This window comes from Mizuhopecten yessoensis, unplaced genomic scaffold (assembly GCF_002113885.1).
Source record: "Mizuhopecten yessoensis strain PY_sf001 unplaced genomic scaffold, ASM211388v2 scaffold11169, whole genome shotgun sequence".
NCBI classification, from domain to species: domain Eukaryota; kingdom Metazoa; phylum Mollusca; class Bivalvia; order Pectinida; family Pectinidae; genus Mizuhopecten; species Mizuhopecten yessoensis.
In genome coordinates, this window is record NW_018408914.1 from 1,660,632 (window position 1) to 1,686,682 (window position 26,051).

A 26,051-nucleotide genomic window follows, 5' to 3' on the forward strand; every position below is an offset into this window, starting at 1 on the left:
CCAATCATCCTTATAGAGTTGTATCCTGATAAGCCCTACCCCCAATCATCCTTATAGAGTTGTATCCTGATAAGCCCTACCCCCAATCATCCTTATAGAGTTGTATCCTGATAAGCCCTACCCCCAATCATCCTTATAGAGTTGTATCCTGATAAGCCCTACCCCCAATCATCCTTATAGAGTTGTATCCTGATAAGCCCTACCCCCAATCATCCTTATAGAGTTGTATCCTGATAAGCCCTACCCCCAATCATCCTTATAGAGTTGTATCCTGATAAGCCCTACCCCCAATCATCCTTATAGAGTTGTATCCTGATAAGCCCTACCCCCAATCATCCTTATAGAGTTGTATCCTGATAAGCCCTACCCCCAATCATCCTTATAGAGTTGTATCCTGATAAGCCCTACCCCCAATCATCCTTATAGAGTTGTATCCTGATAAGCCCTACCCCCAATCATCCTTATAGAGTTGTATCCTGATAAGCCCTACCCCCAATCATCCTTATAGAGTTGTATCCTGATAAGCCCTACCCCCAATCATCCTTATAGAGTTGTATCCTGATAAGCCCTACCCCCAATCATCCTTATAGAGTTGTATCCTGATAAGCCCTACCCCCAATCATCCTTATAGAGTTGTATCCTGATAAGCCCTACCCCCAATCATCCTTATAGAGTTGTATCCTGATAAGCCCTACCCCCAATCATCCTCATAGAGTTGTATCCTGATAAGCCCTAACCAGTTTCCTCAATGAATATAAAGGAAAGCAACCATTAGAAGCTTTTTTTTTTCTTCTGAAAGAACATGATCAGTTGTTTTTTTTCAAGTTTTCAGACAGAAGAATAAACAAATTCTGACATTGAATTAAATATTTCATTTATGAAGTCACTGTCATTAATAAAACTTTGTTAAACTAAACAACACTGAGTCTACAGTCTACCTTTCCAGAGAAGTCTGAAAGTCCTGAAAGCACTTGAGTATTATTTTGTCACCAATGTGTAGAGCCCCACAGATGACGCCCAGCATAGTGTCAGGTTTCTCAGCCTGGACCTTCTCGGCGATGAGTTTATCAAGCCAGCCTGTAGTGATGATGTTGTTCTGGTACTCATCTGTCTCCAGAACCTTGATGAGGTATTCTACTGTAGTCCTGAAGTCACCGCGGATAGACAGCTCCTTCAGGGCGAGTACAAGGTTTCTACAAAGAAACACAAAACACACCAGTTATCATACATATGAATTTTATCATATGCTCAAATCACAAATATTTTGTTGACAAAAAAAATAAAACTAGAAAACTTTTCAAGTAGATGTTTTGAACAAATTGACAAACAATTTGTACTATTTTCATTGTTATTAAATCTTTTTTAAACAATGCAAGCAATGTTCTTACTTCAGAATTAATTTACACATTTATAATAACAAATTATTTTTAAATAACTGAATATAAATCCCTTCCATCTGAATCAGCATTTTTTGTTTAAAAGATTGCTTGATGTAACGTAAATTTCCATTCATTCTGCTAGAGAAAAATTCATTTCATTTCCAGGTAACCCTGGTCATTTTTTCAATTCCTGATGTCATCTACACCATCCTATTTGTCCATACTGTGTCTCACCTATGCAATCCTGAATTTCCACACTTACTCTCTGTCACAAATCCACCATCCTAAATGTCCACACTTACTCTCTGTCACAAATCCACCATCCTAAATGTCCACATTTACTTTCTGTCACAAATCCACCATCCAAAATGTCCACATTTACTTTCTGTCACAAATCAACCATCCAAAATGTCGACATTTACTTTCTGTCACAAATCCACCATCCAAAATGTCCACACTTACTTTCTGTCACAAATCCACCATCCAAAATGTCCACACTTACCCGATCAAATACACCACCCTAAATGACCATACTTACCTGACCAAATACACCACCCTAAATGACCATACTTACCATAAATATACACCACCCTTAATAACCATACTTACCTAACCAAATACACCACCCTAATTGTCTGTACTTACTCTCTTGCATCCTCTCGGTCCTCCCCCCAGGAGAAGCAGTGGCCGAACTGAGAGTCAGCAAACTCATGTAGTCCTCCTGAGGCAGCCACACTGAAGTAGCCCCACACATCCTTACTGCTGCGAAAGTTTAGCTCCTGTACTGTTCCAGAGCTTGGCTTAAATCCCTGGTAATGGAAATAAACGTATACACAGTTTGATGTATACTTCAAGTTTTATTAAGAAATCTTTAACAGTTGAAAAGTATGGTCCAGAAAATGTTTAATGGCAAATTAAGCACTGTGATCTCTTTCATTGAGGGAGGTAAACTAAATAAAAGATACTTTGACATTTTCAGAACTAGAATTGCCCAAAGGAGACTTAATACTATATACTGGGAAATGTTCAGTGCCGTTTCACTTTTGCCTGTTTCATCCTCTAAACTGGAATTTAATATGACAGTGAATACAAGTACATAGCATAACATAATTACATATGAAGGGCAAAATGTTCAATGCATGATTATGAAATTTACTGGTGAAGGGTGGATATTTGTATAACCTGTTTATCAACAGGTGATTGAAGTCATCAGTTAATCATTTACGTTTGAGAACATGAAATAGTAGTGAATACATCAAGGATTTTAAGCCTTATTCATGCCTCGGAGTGTAGTAAATATTAAAGGCATCGTGATTACAATTTGAGAGTACCATCCTTTTTTATTACCTCATCAGGATTTTCACTAGTGATCCTAGCAGCAAGGACATGACCTTTTGGACAAGGGCGTACAGAGGGATTTTCAAAGTCAATCTCACTGTCTCCCCAGGGCTCTTTGTTGTATAGTTGTCGGACATCTTTCAGACGATACAAGGGTATACCCATAGCAATCTGGAAAATAAAATTATAGTTATAGAAGGAATTGGAGATGATACTCACCACATTTTGATGTTTGAAGTTATTGTAAAGCCAATATAAAAAGCCAATAATGGAAATTATATTCAGGTTTTCATTTTTCAGACAGAAATTTTCCTAAAGATAACAAATACTGTTTTGAAGAGGTATAAGCATATAGGAAGAAATTACTGAAACAGTTCACAAACCGTGGCACACAGAAATGTGTATTTATGTTAATATTAAGAACTTTCAGGCACTACACAAACTAGTGATTCTCACCTGGAGCTGGGCGGCCGGCAGGTTGATGTCAGCCACCATCTCTGTACAGGGATGTTCCACCTGTAGTCGGGGGTTGAGTTCCAGGAAATGGAATGACTCCTCCTCAGCATTGTACAGGTACTCTACGGTCCCGGCACTCACATATCCCACCATCTTGGCAAGGGTGACAGCAGCCTGTGGATATCAAAGGATCAATGATAACTAAATTCACAAACATTACAAATCCCCTCACATATGTAACAAACTGTAAGATAGTAGATAGCTTGTAACTTATCAACATTACCTTATAATATATTACCCTAGCAACTTAATTGATTGATAATGATTTTTATTGTCGGTATATTAGTTAGTCACATGTAAATACTTAAATTTTCTCAAGATAGTTTGGAAAATTGAAACACAGACTTGATTAAGTATTCCAAAACACTTGTGTCAAGTTAATCAAAATCTGTTAGATAGAAGTTGTTAGAACAATGACAAACACTTTCTGTAAATAGTTACAGTAACTTTAACCTTAGCAACAAGAAATGGTCTGAGGTATTCTCATAACTGACAATTGTATTATATGGGATCAGAAACCCTAAAAGTGATGACAGCAAGCTGTGCCAAACAGAAATTGTATCATTCACCCATGCTCTGGACCGCTGACCTTAAATCTCATCGGGTTCATCTTTTTGCCATACTCAATCACGACATGAGATATGACAGTTTGATAACCTGTCTATTGTGCGAGTGCGCGGACATTGAGCTCGGACATTGAGCTCAGACATTGAGCTCGGACATTGAGCATTACCTTTTCCATCTGTTCAAACACTTCTGGTTTAGCAATAGCAGCAGGAGCCTCCTCTATAATTTTCTGGTGACGTCTTTGAATGGAGCAGTCACGCCCAAATAAGGAGATGGCATTACCATAGCTATCGGCCAGAATCTGGACCTCCAAATGGCGGGCATGCATGGCCAGTTTCATGATGAACACAGGTGAGCCAGGTACTTCTGTCAGGACCTAAACAAAACACAAACATAAACACCTTCACACATTCTGCAAAAATACATCAACTATTCTTTTGGTCGACAAGTTTAAGAGATACAGAAAACCTTATTTAAAATACTGTAAATTTGCTAATGTTTGTCTCACTAAAGTTTTCAATTTTGTGCCTTCAGTTTGAGATTTTACTTGTCGGACAAATTAAAAACTACTGAGTTTTATTGAGTTCTAATACAGCTGATTCCTTATCATATTCAGCTAAAAGTTTAACTTTTTATGTGGTTAAATGGTAAAATTCATGAAGTAAAAATTAATGATTTCAATAATCATAACATTGGTATTAAAGATATAAAAGCATTTTCCCTAGTTTGTACAGAATTACTTGTCCTTCATCTGTATGATAACATTAAGGCTTTATAAATAATCAAACCTGCTATAAGTATTTAAGAATGTCAGTGAAATTGTCGGCTACTTATCTGACAAATTGTGGGATACAACGATTGTCTGCCCTTCTGATGCCTCCGCAAACCCACCTTCCTTCCCATATCTGTTCCCTACTAACCTGTCTGAAGAGGTTTGGGAAGCTAGCAGCATTGTCTGTCTTCCTCATGCCTTTTCCCTACTAACCTGTCTGAAGAGGTTTGGAAAGCTAGCAGCATTGTCTTTCCTACTTAAGCCTTTTCCCTACTAACCTGTCTGAAGAGGTTTGGGAAGCTAGCAGCATTGTCTGTCTTCCTCATGCCTTTTCCCTACTAACCTGTCTGAAGAGGTTTGGAAAGCTAGCAGCATTGTCTTTCCTACTTAAGCCTTTTCCCTACTAACCTGTCTGAAGAGGTTTGGGAAGCTAGCAGCATTGTCTGTCTTCCTCATGCCTTTTCCCTACTAACCTGTCTGAAGAGGTTTGGAAAGCTAGCAGCATTGTCTTTCCTACTTAAGCCTTTTCCCTACTAACCTGTCTGAAGAGGTTTGGGAAGCTAGCAGCATTGTCTTTCCTCCTCATGCCTTTTCCCTACTAACCTGTCTGAAGAGGTTTGGAAAGCTAGCAGCATTGTCTTTCCTACTTAAGCCTTTTCCCTACTAACCTGTCTGAAGAGGTTTGGGAAGCTAGCAGCATTGTTTTCCCTCCTCATGCCTTTTCCCTACTAACCTGTCTGAAGAGGTTTGGGAAGCTAGCAGCATTGTCTTCCCTCCTTAAGCCTTTTCCCTACTAACCTGTCTAAAGAGGTTTGGGAAGCCAGCAGCATTGTCTTCCCTCCTCATGCCTTTTCCCTACTAACCTGTCTGAAGAGGTTTGGAAAGCTAGCAGCATTGTCTCTCCTACTTAAGCCTTTTCCCTACTAACCTGTCTGAAGAGGTTTGGGAAGCTAGCAGCATTGTTTTCCCTCCTAAAGCCCTTTCCCTACTAACCTGTCTAAAGAGGTTTGGGAAGCTAACAGCGTTGTCTTCCCTCCTTAAGCTCTTTCTCTACCTACTTGTCTAAAGAGGTTTGGGAAGCTAGCAGCATTGTCTTCCCTACTTAAGCCCTTTCCCTACTAACATGTCTGAAGAGGTTTGGGAAGCTAGCAGCATTGTTTTCCCTCCTTAAGCCCTTTCCATACTAACCTGTCTAAAGAGGTTTGGGAAGCCAGCAGCATTGTCTGCCCTCCTTATGCCTTTGCCACCGCCCCCTTCTGAGGCCTTGATCATCACAGGGAAGCCAATATCCTCGGCTGCTTTCAGTCCAGCCTCCATATCTTCCACACAACCTTTCTGGTAGACGTCCTGTGGCACAGAGATTACTTTGTTTTGGGCCTTGTCAGCCTCCGTCCAACTCACTGTCAGGTCTGTTAAAAGTAAATACAACAAAAGGTTACGAACCACGGCCAGCGTTATTATACATTTGTATGCCTTATATCGAATCATTATGAATATTAAGTTAATGTGAAGAGAGTGAAATCTAGTACAGGTAGCAAGTTGTTCTACTATAACATAAGTTGTATGTACTATAAATCTGAAATTGTATTCTGTATCTAGTATATATCTAACAAGATGTATCTAGTAGACACAGTACAGTAATGACAGGTAGGTCATATCTTAGACTTTTGGATCAGCAGACACTAGTATCCTCACTGTACCTAGTAAACAACACAAGTAGTACCTATTATATAATGTTAGTTGTACCTTGTTCAACTCATAGATTGTACCCAGNATGAAGATTTTACAACATTTCACCCATGTGACCTTGAAAGTTGGTCAAGGTCATTCATTTGAACTAACATGATAGTCCTTCATCCCAGCATGCTACAGGCCAAATTTCAGTACCCTGGCCCTTTTGCTTATTGAAAAGAAGTCGCTTGAAGATTTACGACATTTGACCCCTGTGACCTTGAAGATTGGTCAAGGTCATTCAGTTGAACAAACTTGATAGTCCTTTATCCCAGCATGCTACAGGCCCAATATCAGTACCCTGGGCCTTTTGGTTATTGAGAAGAAGTTGTTTGAAGATTTTAACATATTTGACCCCTGTGACCTTGAAAGTGGGTCAAGGTCATTTATTTGAACAAACTTGGTAGCCCTTGATCCCAGCATGCTGCTGACCAAATATCATCTTCCTAGGCCTTTTGGTTACCGAAAAGAAGTTGTTTAAAGCAAAAAATTGACGCCAGACAGACGGACGGACAGACTCTGCACCATAACATAAGCTCACTTGCCCTTCGGGCAGGTGAGCTAACAAGTTGTACCTACTATATAATGTAAGTTGTAACTTGTTCACCTCATGGGTTGTACCCGGTATACCTCACTGTACCTAGTAAACAACACAAGTTGTACCTACTATATAATGTAAGTTGTACCTTGTTCACCTCATGGGTTGTACCCAGTATACCTCACTGTACCTAGTAAACAACACAAGTTGTACCTACTATATAATGTAAGTTGTACCTTGTTCATCTCATGGGTTGTACCCAGTATACCTAGTAAACAACACAAGTTGTACCTACTATATAATGTAAGTTGTGCCTTGTTCACCTCATGGGTTGTACCCAGTATACTCTACTGTACCTAGTAAACAACACAAGTTGTACCTATTATATAATGTAAGTTGTACCTTGTTCACCTCATGGGTTGTACCCAGTATACCTCACTGTACCTAGTAAACAACACAAGTTGTACCTACTATATAATGTAAGTTGTACCTTGTTCACCTCATGGGTTGTACCCAGTATACCTCACTGTACCTAGTAAACAACACAAGTTGTACCTACTATATAATGTAAGTTGTACCTTGTTCACCTCATGGGTTGTACCCAGTATACCTCACTGTACCTAGTAAACAACACAAGTTGTACCTACTATATAATGTAAGTTGTACCTTGTTCACCTCATGGGTTGTACCCAGTATACCTCACTGTACCTAGTAAACAACACAAGTTGTACCTACTATATAATGTAAGTTGTACCTTGTTCACCTCATGGGTTGTACCCAGTATACCTCACTGTACCTAGTAAACAACACAAGTTGTACCTACTATATAATGTAAGTTGTACCTTGTTCACCTCATGGGTTGTACCCAGTATACCCCACTGTACCTAGTAAACAACACGAGTTGTACCTACTATATAATGTAAGTTGTACCTTGTTCACCTCATGGGTTGTACCCAGTATACCCTACTGTACCTAGTAAACAACACGAGTTGTACCTACTATATAATGTGGGTTGTACCCAGTATACCCTACTGTACCTAGTAAATCTAGTTGTACTTACTCTTCCCACTCCATGGTAGGGTGGGTACCCCGGCTGTCTGTGCCACAATAGAGGACGCAATTTTGTCTCCAAGGGCCCACATGGCGTGCTCCGGGGGACCTGTTAACCATTCATATTATAGGAGTTTATTTATCATATAAAGGAACAGATGTCTTATCTCAGAACTCACATCTTACAAGTTTAAAGGTTCAATAAAAGACAACTGATTACTGTTTTTTCTCAGTTTCCAAATTACAAAGTCTACAAAGACATGTGTATTCGCAGTATATTTTGCAAATTTTATAATGAACACATGAGAGTGAGTTAAACACATAATATAACAGGAATGAGTGAAATGATATGTTATTCTCCTCTCGCTACCTTAAGGTTGTAACAGAGAAATCTCCAACCCTCTGGGTGATATTTTGGTTGTCTAACCGTCGGCAGAGCCTCAGGTTAGAAAACCAAAAAACATCACCCCTCGGGTTGGAGATTTCTCTGTCACAACCTCAGGGTAGGGGAAGATTTTATTAATCCCAGAAAATTTACATTTAAAAATATTTGCTTGATCAGTTATCTGCCATCAACAACATTTGGTATTTTCAGCAATCAGTAATACAGTTCCGTTAGCTTGACTTAATTAATATTTTACTTCACAACAAAATGAAAATAAAATCCAATAACATTGGTTTTAAAAAGTTTGTTGAAAGAAACTTTATCTTGTATGCAGTCTCTTGTAAGTTTTAATGTTAATGACTCCTCCTAAGATTTCACAGTTCAATACTCCAAGTTGAAAGGAAGTTACACATTACAGTGTAAACATGCATGTTATCACCCCACTACAGCATTAAACACATCATTTATCTTTGATTAAACATACATAGCTCTGATATGACTACATCTAAAACCAAAATGTCTCTGAGCCAGAACACTGAGTGGTTGACACTGACATTTATTTACCACACAACTTTTTCAATGAAGATACTATACGAATAAGGACTTTTCTTTCCACATAAAAAGAACAAAATACACATCACAAACAGAAAATGTTTTGTGTGAACAGTTATTTTGAAATTTGCTTATTCAGAAGAAATTGACATTTCTTTGAAAGAGGAAATCTCCTGTAAAATTCTAAGGCTTTTTAATTCAGATGTGCTCCATCAGAAAATTTCTACAATCAAACCTTATCAAAGGGGGTAACTTTACCAATAAATGTGATTCCATTTTTGTGGAGCAAATCCGGGAGTTTAGGATTCTCTGAGGCATGGCCCCAACCTGCCCACACGGCCTGTAACACACAGAATAGAGAAATTACTTATACAACAACTAAATTATTGTATAACATGAGATACATCTAAGCTACTCTTTTGATATTGCTGTACATTAGTTTTTAATTTGTTTGCAGATTCTGTTTCTTCAAGATTACACCAACTTTGTGTAGAACATTTTGGGTATTTCTTTCCTTGTTGTTAATTTGTTTAAAATCCTGATAAGTGTTAGCAAAGAAATGCAAAACATTAATTGCAGGTCTGGCAATTTTGAATATTACAGCAAGATCTAAATGTATATAGTCCAAACCTGTGATTTTGTTCTCTTGGCAATGTCAAGAATGACATCTACATTGGCGTAATTGTTGTTGTTTGTGCCTCCCGGTACTGGCACATACTGGTCAGCCATCCTGATGTACTCTAAAAAGGGAGACAAAAATCTATCTTAACTTTGGTTCGTATTAGTACTACTGATGTACTATATCGAAATAAATCATCCCTCAGGTAAAGTAAGTTATATTGATCTTTTAATCTAACAAGTATATACACTTTTGTAGCAGGCATATGATAAATATCAATGTACCAGGTTATGATACACAACCAACTGACACCTAATGATGCAATTGGACTGTTCCAAATCAAATAATATTATAGTCCATTGTTGAAATACAGGGGTGAATGAGTTAATGTCCTAGGTATATGATATGCATTAATATAACAGGTATATATGATATGCAAGAATATGAAATTAATACAGTTTTACCTACCTGCATTTGCTTTCAAGTCTTCTGGCGTAACCATGACAACAAATCTGATAGCCTTTTCATTACGGAACATCTCGTAAGCCCACCTCCGGACAGAACGCATGCACTTGACAGCAGCAATGCCATTGTTGGCTATAAGAACCTGAGGTGGTGAAGTGTGGAAATAAATAACTTGGTATGCAAAGCTATCCTTTTAATTAGTCTTGATTCTATTTTGATGTAAAAGCAGATTTTATTGGTTAAGTAAAAAAAGTTACTGATGTACACGTAAAACTGCGATATACTATATGAAATAACTGCATATACGGTCACAATGAACATCAATTTTTAAATGCAGGGTTGGTTGTCCCTTATATATAATGATAATGCTGAAACGTTCGATTCTTTTGACAGTCATTTGTACCTTGTTGATAACCCTGTTGCCTCCAAATCTTTTGACAAATTCCTCAGGGGTTGCTACACAAAAATCCTTGGGGTAGGAGACGGAACGGCGCCCCCTGGTGTCAAGGTTATCTGCCCCTGACATGGAATGTCTGAAACATCAATACTGGGTATTTCAACACAGAAAGTCTGGGTAACGTCAATACATTTACAAATCCCTGCTACACAGTTAGAAGCAAAAATGAATGCAAAAATAAGAGTTATAGATAGGATACTCAGGATTGCAGCACCATTCAATGAGTTTAAATCAAAATCAGCCAGGTGTAAAGTTGTACAATACAATGACAAGATAATATTACCAAAGTTCAACAAAATAATATTCAACGGTTCTCTTTATAAACTCCTAACAAAATGACACCAAAAATTATCAAAATAGCAGTAAAAGCAAATTGAATTGATTAATTAGATTACAAATTTTAAAAATCTTCAGGTTAAATATTTACTGAAACTCTAAACTTTTCCTTCACAACTTAATTGTGATATAATTTTTGGAGCTCCTCTGATCATGACTTTGGGGAATGAAAGTCAACCTTTACAAATAGTCATTCAAGGTCATGAAAAAAGGAAATCTGAAAATCTATTCATAAAATGTTTAATGTAAATACGACTAAAAACAAAAACAACGCTATAATTTATTTTTAATTATCATTTACATGTACTTTTAAGTAAGAAAAGCATGTTTCTAAAGTTATTGAATTATTCAAATTAAAGAATAATAAATGAAGTGGGACTACATATAGGGTATGTTGGGTTAAAATAAACACATGCCTGCTGTTTGGAGTATTGTGAACTTGTGAAATGTTAAAATAAACAAAGAAACAACAGTTAACTTGGACAATAAAGAAAGCACAACATTTAATCCCTTCAAATCAAGTTTACATATACATAGCAGTACGTAGCAAAGGAAAACAAACATATGAAATATCTGATTTAAATGTTATGTACTGTAAACAAACTAGTTTTGCTAATATATATAATATATAATAATATACAACATTTGATATAGCGCCCTATCTAGCTAACATAAGCCAATCTAAAGCGCTTTACAGTACATAGATATACAATTAGCATATACATTAATTAATTAATTCAATTTTGAGGAATTCGCAGGAGCTGCCTTATCAGGCGCTAACTACTAGTCCTATGCCACCTGGCTAATATCTCCCTATGTGTGTATGCCTGCGTGTGTGCTGGAGATGTATTATGTTCTGTTTTGTAGTGGGACCGTGCTTCCAACGGTATCATTTATAGTGCCACCTCACTTGAATGCTACAGACAAGACCATTTTATACTCCACCTGCCAGGGTGTTGGAGCTGTTCAATGTATCCATGTAATATATAACCCATATAACAATGACTTGAGCCTTTTTTGATATTGTAAAACATCAGTAAGCACTTGTAATATAACCCATATAACAATGACTTGAGACTTTTTTGATATTGTAAAACGACAATTGTAAGCACTTGCCTTCCACACAAAGCATCTATTATAATTGTATAGACACACTAAGGTCCGATATACAGTTAGTGCTGAAGTTACTGATCGTCATCTTGATACAGTGAGGGTCTACATACGCCAGCAGACAGCAGATAGATACAGATATATATATTAGGTCATAAAACACACAATGAATGCAAGTTAGTGAAGTCACTGAATCAGTGAACCACACAATGAACCTACAGAGGCAGCAGGGCGGTGTAAACACCTTTATTATTGAGCTACCAAAATCTTTCCATCTCTGTAAACTGTCAGAACATGCAAAGTTTGTAAGTTTAATGCTTAATTACCTATATAACTAATGAAGCAACAGCACTAATCTGACTGTGTTAGCTATAGCGTTATGAATGACACAGCTTAATGTTGGACTGGTTGCCTGTAACTTTGATCAGATACTGCATACATGGAAACTATTGCCAAGTCAAAATGTTGTGAAATCCATATTGCTCAGTATTAATTTTGCCCTTTAAACATAATCACAATGTATGATATTTATGTACATGTACTAATATTTGCTTCGTGACTTATACACCTTCATTATGTAGGGCGAAAAAGGGGAAAGCAATAAACTGCAGCATAAATGTCCCGGTATATACAGAAGAAGAAAAAAATAAGTGTGCATTTTCTTTTATACCGGCTGTCTCATGGTGGTTCAGAAATACTTTACTTACATAGGTTACACAAGCTGAGTGGTGATTGTGATGTCTCATTAAAGACAATGTCATAATGTTAACCGTTTTACCAGATTGTAAAAAATATCTCCGTTAAACTACACTCTTTGAAATTCATTTAGGACAGGTCAGAGCTGCCATTAGGACCAAACAAGTGCTAGTACAGATTCATTCAGTCAAACCAACATTAGTTTGTTTGGAGCCTCAGATTTGTAGGTAGAATTTTTTTCCAAGATCACAAAAGCAATTTTGCAGAGTATAGTTACCAACACACTAGATAGAAGTGACAATAAGAAATAGTTTAATAATAATAAGTTGAATGTTTTGTAAGTTTAATGCTTAATTACCTATATAACTAATGAAGCAACAGCACTAATCTGACTGTGTTAGCTATAGCGTTATGAATGACACAGCTTAATGTTGGACTGGTTGCCTGTAACTTTGATCAGATACTGCATACATGGAAACTATTGCCAAGTCAAAATGTTGTGAAATCCATATTGCTCAGTATTAATTTTGCCCTTTAAACATAATCACAATGTATGATATTTATGTACATGTACTAATATTTGCTTCGTGACTTATACACCTTCATTATGTAGGGCGAAAAAGGGGAAAGCAATAAACTGCAGCATAAATGTCCCGGTATATACAGAAGAAGAAAAAAATAAGTGTGCATTTTCTTTTATACCGGCTGTCTCATGGTGGTTCAGAAATACTTTACTTACATAGGTTACACAAGCTGAGTGGTGATTGTGATGTCTCATTAAAGACAATGTCATAATGTTAACCGTTTTACCAGATTGTAAAAAATATCTCCGTTAAACTACACTCTTTGAAATTCATTTAGGACAGGTCAGAGCTGCCATTAGGACCAAACAAGTGCTAGTACAGATTCATTCAGTCAAACCAACATTAGTTTGTTTGGAGCCTCAGATTTGTAGGTAGAATTATTTTCCAAGATCACAAAAGCAATTTTGCAGAGTATAGTTACCAACACACTAGATAGAAGTGACAATAAGAAATAGTTTAATAATAATAAGTTGAATGTTTTGGCAAAAATTACCACATAACACCTTGGAAAAGTATATATATATCACCACTGGAGAAACAAATGTCAGTCAATCAAAATTCAAGGATTGATAGACCTAACCTGTCATTGTATTTTCAAAACAAAGCCTGGAGGAGAATAAAAACACTACAGCAGGAAAGTCAGTCTAACATCAAGAGAATCAGTATGTTTGTTCAATATGTAGACTTTTATATCATTTGTTCGCAGGGTATAAAAGAAAAATAACTTTTATACAGATACGTTAACGATTGAGAAGATTCATCTAGATGTATATAAAACTCTGAGCGTAGCCTGATATAACTCCAATTTGTATACTCCCAGGGAATTTTCAAATTTACAAATGCAAATATCCTCCTACTCAAAATCATTTTTTTATGGTGCTTACTTTGAAGACAGCAATACTTTAAATATAACTTAAGTTAAATTGAATAGTGTGAGACACACAATGAAACAGTCAGCCTACACATTTTTTCCAATTGCCAGCCCATTTAGATATATAGATAGCATTGTCATGATCAATTAGTATACTTATGGCTACCAACATTTTATCATTTACGTAAGTCATGATTGTGTTAGCAACTTTAGTGATAGCTTCATGCAGCCTTAGTGATTTCAAGTCATGTGACAGTGTTTTGATGTGTGGCTTTAATTGATGGATATACATTACACATGCTTAGCTTGGGATAGGATGTAACATTGAGGGCAAAAGTATGAAAAATTAATTGAATACAATATATAATTGTCTGGCTATGGTCCATTCAACCAATACATTTTAGGATTTTTGTACACTGCAAATTGATTTCATAATTTAAACTTCAAATATGTCATAATTACACTTCAAGTCTTGCATAAATGCAGTATCTATATTTTTATTGTAAGTAACCTATACTCCTGTATATACATCTTGTGTTCAAATTACATACAAAAATACTTCCCTATGTATGATTGTAGTTAACTTGAGTCATAAAAAAAGATTTCTTACTTCAAATCAGAGAAAAAGATCAATCTTTTGGGTTAATATTATTTGAAGTTAATTTCACTTGAGTCATAGATAAAGATTCACCTGGTTTTAAAGTATATCAGAGTTAACTTGAGTCACAGGTAATGATTAACCTGGTTATAAAGTATATCAGAGTTAACTTGAGTCACAGATAATGATTAACCTGGTTATAAAGTATATCAGATTTAACTTGAGTCACAGATAATGATTAACCTGGTTATAAAGTATATCAGGTTTAACTTGAGCCACAGATAATGATTAACCTGTTTGTAAAGTATATCAGAATTAACTTGAGCCACAGATAATGATTAACCTGGTTATAAAGTATATCAGATTTAACTTGAGTCACAGATAATGATTAACCTGGTTATAAAGTATATCAGAATTAACTTGAGCCACAGATGAAAATTAACCTGGTAATAAAGTCTATCAGATTTAACTTGAGCCACAGATATAGATTAACCTGGTTATAAAGTATATCAGAATTAACTTGAGCCACAGATAAAAACATAACATGGATATAATGGTAGTTAAGTTTACTTGAATAAAAAATAAACGTTATCTTTTGTATAAGTATAGTTATATAAATTAACTACATAAACAAGTGTAGTCCATTTCCAGAAAGGTAAATTTAAATTCTTGATTAAAACGTAACAACTATTATTACTGTCAGGTTGATGTTTTTTTAGTCACAAAGGAAGAATTCAACCCCCATTGCAAGGTTGAACTGAATCCCTGAGACCTGGTCCATAAAAAATGAATTCAATAAAAATAATGTTACTGTACAACATATGATTTACATTGCAGGTTTACTTGATGAACTAACCAGTCTGAAGTGTCATTCACAGCATTATGGTCATGTCGCCATTTTAATAATTGTCAAAACCACAGTACAATTTGTTAAACACTTTGAAGTGATACACGTTTCCGTAACACTGAATAGCTTTGAACTATAATGGATCCAGTGACAGATTGTTGGAATGGCCTTCTGTCAATATCATTTCACTGACTTTACACATATAATAAGGTCAATCAACAAATTGAACAATATTATTATAATGTTGCCATATCAATATGAATGAAAGATGCACTGTTTATTTCACATCTTTTTGATCTTTTGTTAGTTGAGCTAGAAGCAAAGTACACATGCACAGACAATCAAATCTGACTAATGACCTAAGGTACTATCTTTATTCAAATTGTGTTGAACAATGGGAAAAGTCTGAAGTAGTGCTGGTTAGTTTACTTAAAGCAGTTGTGGTACAATAATTTACTACAACATTTACAAGTTACACAGCTGTAATGAAACAAGGAATATTAAATATGTAACATTATGACATATTTCATTTGTGTTTTATAAAATGATTGACCATGAATTGTCAAAAAATGAGACGTTCAAAATTAGACAGATTTGATAACTGCATGTAAATAAAAATGTCTTACATTTGTATCTAAAAGCAAGATTGATACTTTATAATGCATGTTATCAGCCGTAATATTATAATCTAATTATAATATCACCCAGGAAAGGGAAGCAGATAATTAAGGAAATATCTAAGCTAGAACAGATATGATAACGACAACCATTCAATACAAGTCGTGCAGTATATATCTAACAATGGCACATTCCTCAGTGCACCTGTTGTTGTGTAGTACAACATGGCAGGGTCCACATAAGCATGAAGGGCTAGCGTCAGTGCTATAGTGGTACAATCCAATGTTAACAATAGTATATCAGTGTTGTGTTAAGGTGTACCTGTCTTTGACCTTTGGTCTGGCTCGCCAATACTCTTTTTCACTGCCACCTGACCTAAGTACACATAATCATAACATATTGTATTCATATCTGTACCATATGAGTACCTCGTCATTTCTGACTTATTTTGTATGTACACTTGTATTCATTTAATGTTTTGCATCACTATTTTAACATTACAATATGACTTAACAACTTTATTTTTCATTTATACTCCAAGGTTTCAGGACAATACAACACCTGTAGTCCATTGTTTCAGGACAATACAACACCTGTAGTCCATTGCAGAGTTTTGCTATAGTCATAGTCATACTTGGTGTCAGACTTGCCAGTGTTTACGCACCAAATTTAGTGGAAATTGGGCCATTTTTTTGTTCAGGTATTGAATTGAAATTAAAACATAACTGACGGATGGGAGGGCAGACACACTTAAATGAGTATATATCAGTGTGTATACTAAAGATTTAATCTTCTTTTTTAACTTTTGGTGGAAGTTAAGTTATCTCATGATTCTTTAACAAGGGGTTAAATTATCAGGTATAAAACTGGAGTGTACAGTCATGCCCCCAAACCTTAGGTATACTGGTGAGGTTCAGAATTTAGAATGCACCAGTGTTTTGTGAATTGAAGACCTATTCCATGATACCAGTACTGTACATTGCATTGGTCTGACTTTGTAATCACTAGTAACAATAAATGTGGATGCTTGGTAACATCCAATATCATACACATACAAAAAATGTAATCACAGAAAAATACATTTTAAAATTGAGAATGAGAAACATATTCTATCTTATTTTCCATGTTTGTACCTATGATTGAAAATTAGATACACTAGTTATAACAGAAGTACATTTTTTCCTTGTTCACTGTTCAAGCCTAAAAGTTGTGACCTCCAGCACCACATCATCTAGTCGAGAACCGCTGACCACTCTCTCCTCAAACAAGACATCCCAGAGTGATCATGGTCCCCTCTATCATAGCAACTTATTTAGTTTTATGTAAGCTTGATCTTTTTTGTTCAAAGGGGAACCTACATATGGAATTTGAGAAGAATCTTTCAAGTACTTCTTGATAAAGGTTACTTGCTCCACAATTGACAATTGGAAACCTTTTGATTAAATTTCTTCCAATTAACAGTTCTCAAGAAATAATGAAAACAAACATGAATTCTTCAAATCCAAGATGGTTGGTTCTGCCTGACAGTCTTATTCTTTTTCCAATAATTCCTAAAATTAAGGATTATCAACTCTGGATAAAAGGGAACATCGGGATGAAATTTGAGAAAAAATTGTTCCTAATTCTTCAAGAAATAGCAATAACAACCTTGACCTGTCAAATCCAATATGGCTGCCTTGTGGCCATTTTGTTTTAGTAATCAGTCCCAAAATGAAACTTGAACAGCAATGGACCATGGAGAACATGAAATTTGAGAATGACCTGTCAAATACTTCTTGAGAAAAAAGTGATAAGAAGAATGTTTAAGGAGTGGCTGATGACAGATGGACAACAAACCATAGATGAAGGGCAATTTGATGGTGGGCTAAAACAGGTTTAAATGCAGCTTATGTCAACAGCTAGATACTTTTTACATGATCATAGTGATGAATTGACTATTCGTGATAAAACTACCTGGATCACCATATATAGACATAGACATTAATACAAATTGCAGAAATATAAAAACACAGTATAATTACAACAGGTTCTTTAACCTTTAGATCAATATTGGATATGTAACAAGGAAACACAATTTGCACAGGAAGACAATTGTTTTAACTTTTACCCTGATGTAGCACAAGTCCTGTCCTGTCTTAGATTTATAGATAAATGGAAAAATTGATGCGTGGCACTGTATTACAAAGGCTATGATATATGACCATGAACCCCAGTAGTAACAATAAAGGATACATGTACATTATATTACTATTCAGTTTATCCACCTACATACTAAGATTACCAGACAAATCGGCAATCTTTGCTGTGTACTTGAGCTGCTGACATACAAACATCACACACATTCAAGTAAAAATAACACCAGATCATATTCACATGAACATCCTATTTTAACATTTACCATATTCTATCGATTTTTATCTGCTTTCATACAAAGGTAGGTTTTGTGCATAAGAGAAACACCTTACCCTGTTTTTCACCAGATTAAGTATGTGACGTTATTCTGTCAACATTAGATATCACAGTGTGTTATCTGTGTGGACTGTATCGGATAGAAGTGTAAGAGGGTACTCCATGATTTATACAGGTATCAACACTGACCTGCTATAATACCCGTAATGATAGACATTTACATGTAGTGTATGAAACTTTATATACATGTATGTATATTATACAGAATGATCCCAAACCTGACATAAAAGCACATTTATAAAGTTATGACATTTTTCGATAAAAGTACTAACATAGTAGATTGCTGTTACCCACAAATGCCATAGTTATCAATGCTGATATAACAGTTTCTATGTGGAATACTGTTATACAAGGAAATTTCCATATTTGCCCAATTTTATTTTGGACATTCACATTTTAATAACTACATATATATTATGCTGTTTACTAATGTTCGCTGTAATGATAAATTCTTCTCTTTGTTGAGGGCAAAAAGGGCGAAAATTAAACTGCGGCGAAAAGTTCTTTGTATAGAGTATAACAACCTTTAAAGGATAAAAGACAGGTGTACGTAGTTCATACATCAGACTTCCATGATTGATTTTCTACTGAATCTGGTTTTGTGTTGACCTTCTATCATGCTAAATCTGGCTTTGTGTTGACATTCTATCATGCTAAACCTGGTTTTGTGTTGATATTCTACCATTCTAAATGTTGCCTTTTGTGGACATTCTATACCATACAAACCCCGGCCTTGTGTAAAGAGTCTATATATAGTGTGTTGACAATCTGTTTTCCTGTACCTGGCTTGGTGTAGACAGCTACCATACAGAATTTGGCCTTTAATCAAAACTGAATCTGATATTGTGTTAACATTGTACTGAATTTGGCCTTTTGTTGATACACTCCTGAATTTTGCCTGATGTTTTCTTTTACAAGCAATATAGAATCTGGTCTTGTGCTGACTTTGTGTATACCAATTGTGCTGGCTTAGTGTATACAAACAATGTGCTGACTTTGTGTATACATGCACCATGTGTGTATAGTATGTGCTGTCTTGGTATATACCATGTGCTGACTTAGTGTATACCATGTATGTGCTGACTTAGTGTATACCATGTATGTGCTGACTTTGTGTATACCATGTATGTGCTGAATTTGTATATACCATGTATGTGCTGACTTAGTGTATACCATGTATGTGCTGACTTAGTGTATAGCATGTATGTGCTGTCTTAGTGTATAGTATGTGCTGACTTAGTGTATAGTATGTGCGGGCTGACTTAGTGTATAGTATGTGCTGACTTAGTGTATAGTATGTGCGTGCTGACTTAGTGTATAGTATGTGCTTACTTAGTGTATAGTATGTGCTGACTTAGTGTATACCATGTATGTGCTGTCTTAGTGTATAGTATGTGCTGACTTAGTGTATACCATGTCTGTGCTGACTTTGTATATACCATGTGCTGACTTAGTGTATAGCATGTGCTGACTTAGTGTATAGTATGTGCTGACTTTGTATATACCATGAGCTGACTGAGTGTATACCATGTATGTGCTGACTTTGTATATACCATGTATGTGCTGACTTAGTGTATACCAGGTATGTGCTGACTTTGTATATACCATGTGCTGACTTAGTGTATAGCATGTGCTGACTTAGTGTATAGTATGTGCTGACTTAGTGGATAGTATGTGCTGACTTAGTGTATAGTATGTGCGTGCTGACTTAGTGTATAGTATGTGCTGACTTAGTGTATACCATGTATGTGCTGACTTTGTATATACCATGTGCTGACTTAGTGTATAGCATGTGCTGATTTTGTACTATTATCCATGGCTATGTGCTTAAAATTCAACCCTGAACCATTTGTCACATACAAAGTAATCATAAATAAATACAATGCTCCCTGTTATCACACTATCAACAGATACCACTTAACCTTGTGTAAGTATTGCCATCGACCTTGAGAAGTACTTCATACAATGAGTACTTTGACAGCTCAAGGTTCTTTTGATCAAAATAACATGAATTATCTTTATCCAAACAGAATAAAGGTACTGATGCAATAGTTCTTTAATTGAAATCATCAAGTTTAATAGCAAACCCTGGAATATATCAGAAATAAGTAGAAATTAAGTCAAAACATTAAATGGTGTAGTTGTTAGGGTTAGTTAAATAGTTCTCAACGAAATAACAGTTATATCTAACAGAACATAATATTTGGAACCAAACATATTGTATGCAAATTGTACCAGTATTTACATAAAGCTATTAATTTATCATACAATCTTCTTGTATGTAGAATGGCAATTATTACAGATACTAATTAGATTTTTCATTAGGTTAATTTCATAGCATGCTTTTACAATTCATTGGTACAGTTTCCATATAGGTAGTAAATGACTTCTGTCAAATGAACAAGGTAATAACTAATAACAAACACATTATCAAAGTGAGATGTTACCTGATGTCTAATTCCACTATATCAGCTAAGTGATGGGACAAACAGGTGTGTTCATCTCTGAAAGTGTGGCAGTGAACACGTCAGTCATAGTAAACACCTCTTAAATCTTGACCCTTTTTTCCCCATCGATCATCTCACCACTCGCAATTTCTGTCTGATCGCCATTTCACTTTTCCTTCTCCAATACCCTTACCATTTTACCTCTTCCCTTTGATCCCGACACGATTCAACCACTTCCCTCTGATTGGCTCACCATTCCACCCTTTCCTCTGCTAGACTTGCCATTCCAAACCTTCAATCTGATCACTTCACTAATCCAAACCTTCCCTTTGATCCCCTCACCACTCCAAACCTTCCCTTTTTTCAATTGATCCCCCACCACTCCAAACCTTCCCTCTGATATTCTAACCACTCCAAACCTTCCCTCTGTTTCCCTCACTATTCCAAACCTTCCCTCTGATTCCCTCTCCACTCCAAACCTTCCCTCTAATTCCTCAACATTCCAAACCATTCCCTCTGCCTCCCTCACCACTCCAGACCTTCCCTCTGATTTCCACACCATTCCCTCTGACTCCCTCACCACTCTAAACCTTCTCTCTGATTCCCTCACCATTCCAATTCTCCCTATGATTTTCTCACAATTCCCTCACCACTCCAAACTTTCCCTCTGACTCCCTCACCACTTCAAACCTTCCCTCTGACTCCCTCACCACTCCAAACCTTCCCTTTGACTGCCTCACCACACCAAACCTTCCCTCTGATTCCCTCACCACTCCAAACCTTCCCTCTGACTCCCTCACCACTTTAAACCTTCCCTCTGATTCCCTCACCACTCCAAACCTTTCCTTTGACTGCCTCACCACACCAACCCTTCCCTCTGATTCCCTCACCACTCCAAACCTTCCCTCTGATTTCCTCACCACTCCAAACCTTCCCTCTGACTCCCTCACCACTCCAAACCTTCCCTCTGATTCCCTCACCATTCCAAAACCTCCCTTCATATCCCCTCAACCTTTCATCCCTTCCCACCTCAAACCTTCCCTCTGATTCCCTCACCACTCCAAACCTTCCCTCTGATTTCCTCACCACTCCAAACCTTCTCTCTGATTTCCTCACCACTCCAAACTTTCCCTCTGACTCCCTCACCACTCCAAACCTTCCCTCTGATTCCCCCACCATTCCAAAACCTCCCTTCATATCCCCTCAACCTTTCATCCCTTCCCTCTGACCTCATTACCCGTCCGATTTTCCCTCTTGATCTCCTTATCCCTACTATTCTGACCCTTCCCTCATATCCTCTAACCATGCCACTCTTCCCTGTAATCCCCATACCAATCTATTCTTTTCCTCCTACTTTTTCACCATTCTTTTCCTTCCATCATTCCTTTCATCTGATCTCTTTTCACTTTCCATCTTGTCTCTTAATTATTCTTTCATCTGAACTCTAATCCTTCCAACCAACAAGAGGCCCAGAGGGCCCGTATTGCTCACCTGGAAATGTTTGCAAATTGAAGTTGGAATAGCCAGATGTTGCTGGTAGTGTACATGTATTACATGGTTAGTCAGGGGTTATATTTATATGCAATTGGACAAAATCCTGTCATTCCTACAGCAGAAGAAGGATTTTGAAGAATTTGCTATGTTTCCCCTATTAGGCCCCGCCCTTCTGCCCCCAGGGGGGCCCCACTCACTGTTTATTCAAAATAGAGTCCCCTTGGCCTAAGAATGCTCCAGACCAAAATTAGTCAAAATCTACTTTGCCGTTCAGGACAAGAAGCGTTTTAAATGAAAAGTTGACAGACCGACGCCGGACGCTGCGGTATGGCCTAAGCTCACCATGGTCCTTTGGACCAGGTGAGCTAAAAATGAAGATTAGAAGCTTTGATTATATAATTATATTCATAAAATTAACTATAGTTTTGATTTAAGAGAAAATTATATAATTACTAGAACTCAGTACTTGGTAAATCTATGATTGTCACTATTTAAAAATATTGTGAAAACTTACTTTAAAACATGTATTCATCAATAATTCAAAACAAATAAAAAATCCTACAAAAATGTTGGCTTACTGTATACAGCATAATGCATACTGATACCAGGTAAGGCAACACAATCCTTATACTATGTATGCTAGTCATGCCCTTTGAGATCTATCATATGCCACATGTATTTAAGATGTTAGGTGTACTGTACATTACATGCCCTTTGAGATCTATCATATGCCACATGTATTTAACATGTTAGGTGTACTGTACATTACTGTCACCTTGAAGGCATATCTAAAACCTGATGTATTAATGCATGGTGATAATGAGCAGTCACCTACAGGACAAAGATAGTTTACATAAGGTGAAGTCATTTCTCACCATCTACACAGATTGACTAAATTAATAGTGATGATTCTGTTGTGGTAGCCGTGAAGTGTACAACCAGCACTTTCCATCACAGGTGTATGGAACTTTTATTTTTATTCTACAGCAGCACAACATATATTATAAAAACACCTTTCTACTGTTTATACAATAAAAGTGTACATTTATAACGAGATCACCTGTTAATCCCATTAATTGCTGTCATACATTTCCACATCAAAAAGGTAATTTACAGTAAACCATGCCGTTATATGATCCTTGGCTTACTTTCATCTTGTATGTGCATATGTATACTCTCCTGTGCGAGGAGGTAAAATATTCCAAATTATAACATTGTATTTGATATGCAATGAATATTCATGATGAAGGGCAACATAATGAATGATTAACATAATAGAAATAGAATCAACACTATTAACCACAACTTTTCTGACAGAACACTGCCTTATGTATCTAAACTATATAGTTGTTATAGTACACTGTTTGTGCATGTGCGAATTTATAGCAAATGTTACTTGTAATATGTCTGTAGAATGACATTATTATCGTTGTTTTATATCATTGTCTGTGTATTTATTACACAGCCGTGCGATTAAGTACTCTGAATATAGTTCAATGCATAGATATCCCACTGTCATGTTGTAGATGTTTAAGTTGTACACTTTTTATATCGTAAATTGTCTACAGATCTAGAGATGTTTAAATAGTACACTGTTGATATATTACATAGTAAACAGTAGTATAATGTATTTATAGTATACTGTGTATATATAGTAAAATGTCTATGAAGTCCACAGTTTACGAAGTAGATGGATTAATAGTACACTTTCTATAGAGTGCACTGTGTAATATCTTTAATACACAGTTTCTATAGTAGATGTGAAACTGTATACATAGTACATGGCCTAACATCAAACTTGAAGGAGGGACTTGGGTAGATGATATGGTACAGTATTACTAACACTTCATAATACCTGTCTTTACCGGCACTTGATTTTATGAACAATTACATTATATCAGTTAACCAATAACTATACCACTTCACTTTCCCAAAACTCGCATCCACTAAATTTCTTTTCAAATTTATGATTCCTACTGTGAGAAATTAATTATTTAAGAGCAAAACTTTCACTGTACATGGAAAACACACATCAATTTAGGTTCAAGCACTATGTACAACATTTAAGGATCCTTGAAGCATTCACTTGTTTCAAAACCTTAGACTCTTAAAAGTATATAACATCTAAGGTCTTTTCCCCTAGTTTTAAGAATAAGGCCCGTGGCTTCAGACTAGTGAAAACTGTGTTGCAGTAATATTCAAAATGGGAAATTTCATAAATTTGCTAAAGGTTTGATATTTTTATTTTATTGTAGGGAAATATTGCATTAAAAGCTGAAAAAATACCCAAAAAAGTACTGAAACCAGAATGATTTTTTTTTTAGTTATCAACAGGTACATCAGAACTAATCATCTGTACTTGAAGTTCTGAACAAGTCTTCTGAACAAGCTATACAAACTAAAGCCTTACTTGAGCCTGGGAATGACTGCCGGAGCCTCTGGCTGTGAACTTGGAGGTGCCTCAAGGGAAGGCTCATCCTTTCTACTGTCTGAGGGGGAAACATCTGTAGATTGCTCTGTAGTGAACTGCGATTCACTGTCTTCATCCACACTTTCCATACCAACAGTAAACTTCACACGAGATTTGGAATTCCTCCGCTCCCCCGACATCTTCTATAGGTTTGTGACCTGTATAACACAACCATAAATTAAACATCAATATAGTTTATTGTAACTGACTTCAGTCATCAGTATGCAACTTACTTTCAATAAAATTAAATCCACAAAGCAGGTCAAAATAATCAACACAAAAAACCCCTCATGAACATGAGTAAATCTTGAATTATATACACGTATGCATATCAAAATAATCAAAATAAACACCAATTGGGTGGTGATGAAAGCCCTGTAATCCAAACAAACTTTTTAAGCGGTGGAAGATTTCACAAAGTTCTTGAAGCCTAAAGATAAAGATGATTCCTGGATGATGCACTCTGTAACTGTAACTAGGACCATGTAGGGTAAAAATGTGCCTTACTTTGTGTGACCTATAGCAGTCAGGGAAGTGTAACGCCATCTGACACAGACAGGTAAACCAGACATATTGCAACAGTTTGTGATATAACCATTACTGTTATTAATAATCACAAATTGGCTTGCAAGAAATTTTCAATCTATCAAATATTATATAACAGTTAATAACTTAATTCCATATACAGGGCTAGACAAGAAGGGCAGCCCGATAGTCCAAGACTAATGGAATCTCCAGCTGGACAAGTGGTTCTAAAAACTGCTAGCTTGATTGACTTGTTTAATACATATCATGTTGAATAATACAAGAGGCCCATGTGCCTTAACGGTCACCTGATATATTTATACAGAGAGTTGATTTTGTTTTTAACATGAACAGAAATATTATTCAAAGTGACAAAAAACAATAAAACCACCTTATTCAATATCTAGCATACAGATTTCAGACTAAAAAGTATTTGAAACTAGCACCTCTGATTCTAAACAAGGAAAATGAAGAATTTTTAGCACACTGACTCCTTTGAGCCCCACGCTACAACCCTTGGGGGTAGGGCTGGCTCAAAATGTTCAAAGTATCAAACTGTCAACTCAAGGTTATAATTCCAATCAAGTTATTAACATGTAATATTCAAAGTATCATTT

At 36.2% G+C, this 26,051-nt stretch overlaps 1 protein-coding gene across 1 annotated transcript in view; it reads right to left on the minus strand.

Moving 5' to 3' along the window:
* The window catches only part of LOC110467315 (acetyl-CoA carboxylase-like), an 82,020-nt gene that overhangs the window by 48,146 nt on the left and 7,823 nt on the right, over positions 1 to 26,051 (minus strand). The window contains exons 2-14 of the mRNA XM_021524404.1: positions 24,850 to 25,067; positions 20,946 to 21,002; positions 10,316 to 10,445; positions 9,916 to 10,054; positions 9,459 to 9,568; positions 9,087 to 9,168; positions 7,902 to 8,000; positions 5,761 to 5,981; positions 3,967 to 4,176; positions 3,174 to 3,347; positions 2,727 to 2,888; positions 2,025 to 2,188; positions 939 to 1,193 (exon numbers count right to left, since the gene is read on the minus strand). Coding sequence (XP_021380079.1) covers positions 939 to 1,193; positions 2,025 to 2,188; positions 2,727 to 2,888; positions 3,174 to 3,347; positions 3,967 to 4,176; positions 5,761 to 5,981; positions 7,902 to 8,000; positions 9,087 to 9,168; positions 9,459 to 9,568; positions 9,916 to 10,054; positions 10,316 to 10,445; positions 20,946 to 21,002; positions 24,850 to 25,049 — 2,003 coding nt within the window. The 5' untranslated portion in view covers positions 25,050 to 25,067. The remainder of the gene's footprint in view (positions 1 to 938; positions 1,194 to 2,024; positions 2,189 to 2,726; positions 2,889 to 3,173; positions 3,348 to 3,966; positions 4,177 to 5,760; positions 5,982 to 7,901; positions 8,001 to 9,086; positions 9,169 to 9,458; positions 9,569 to 9,915; positions 10,055 to 10,315; positions 10,446 to 20,945; positions 21,003 to 24,849; positions 25,068 to 26,051) is intronic.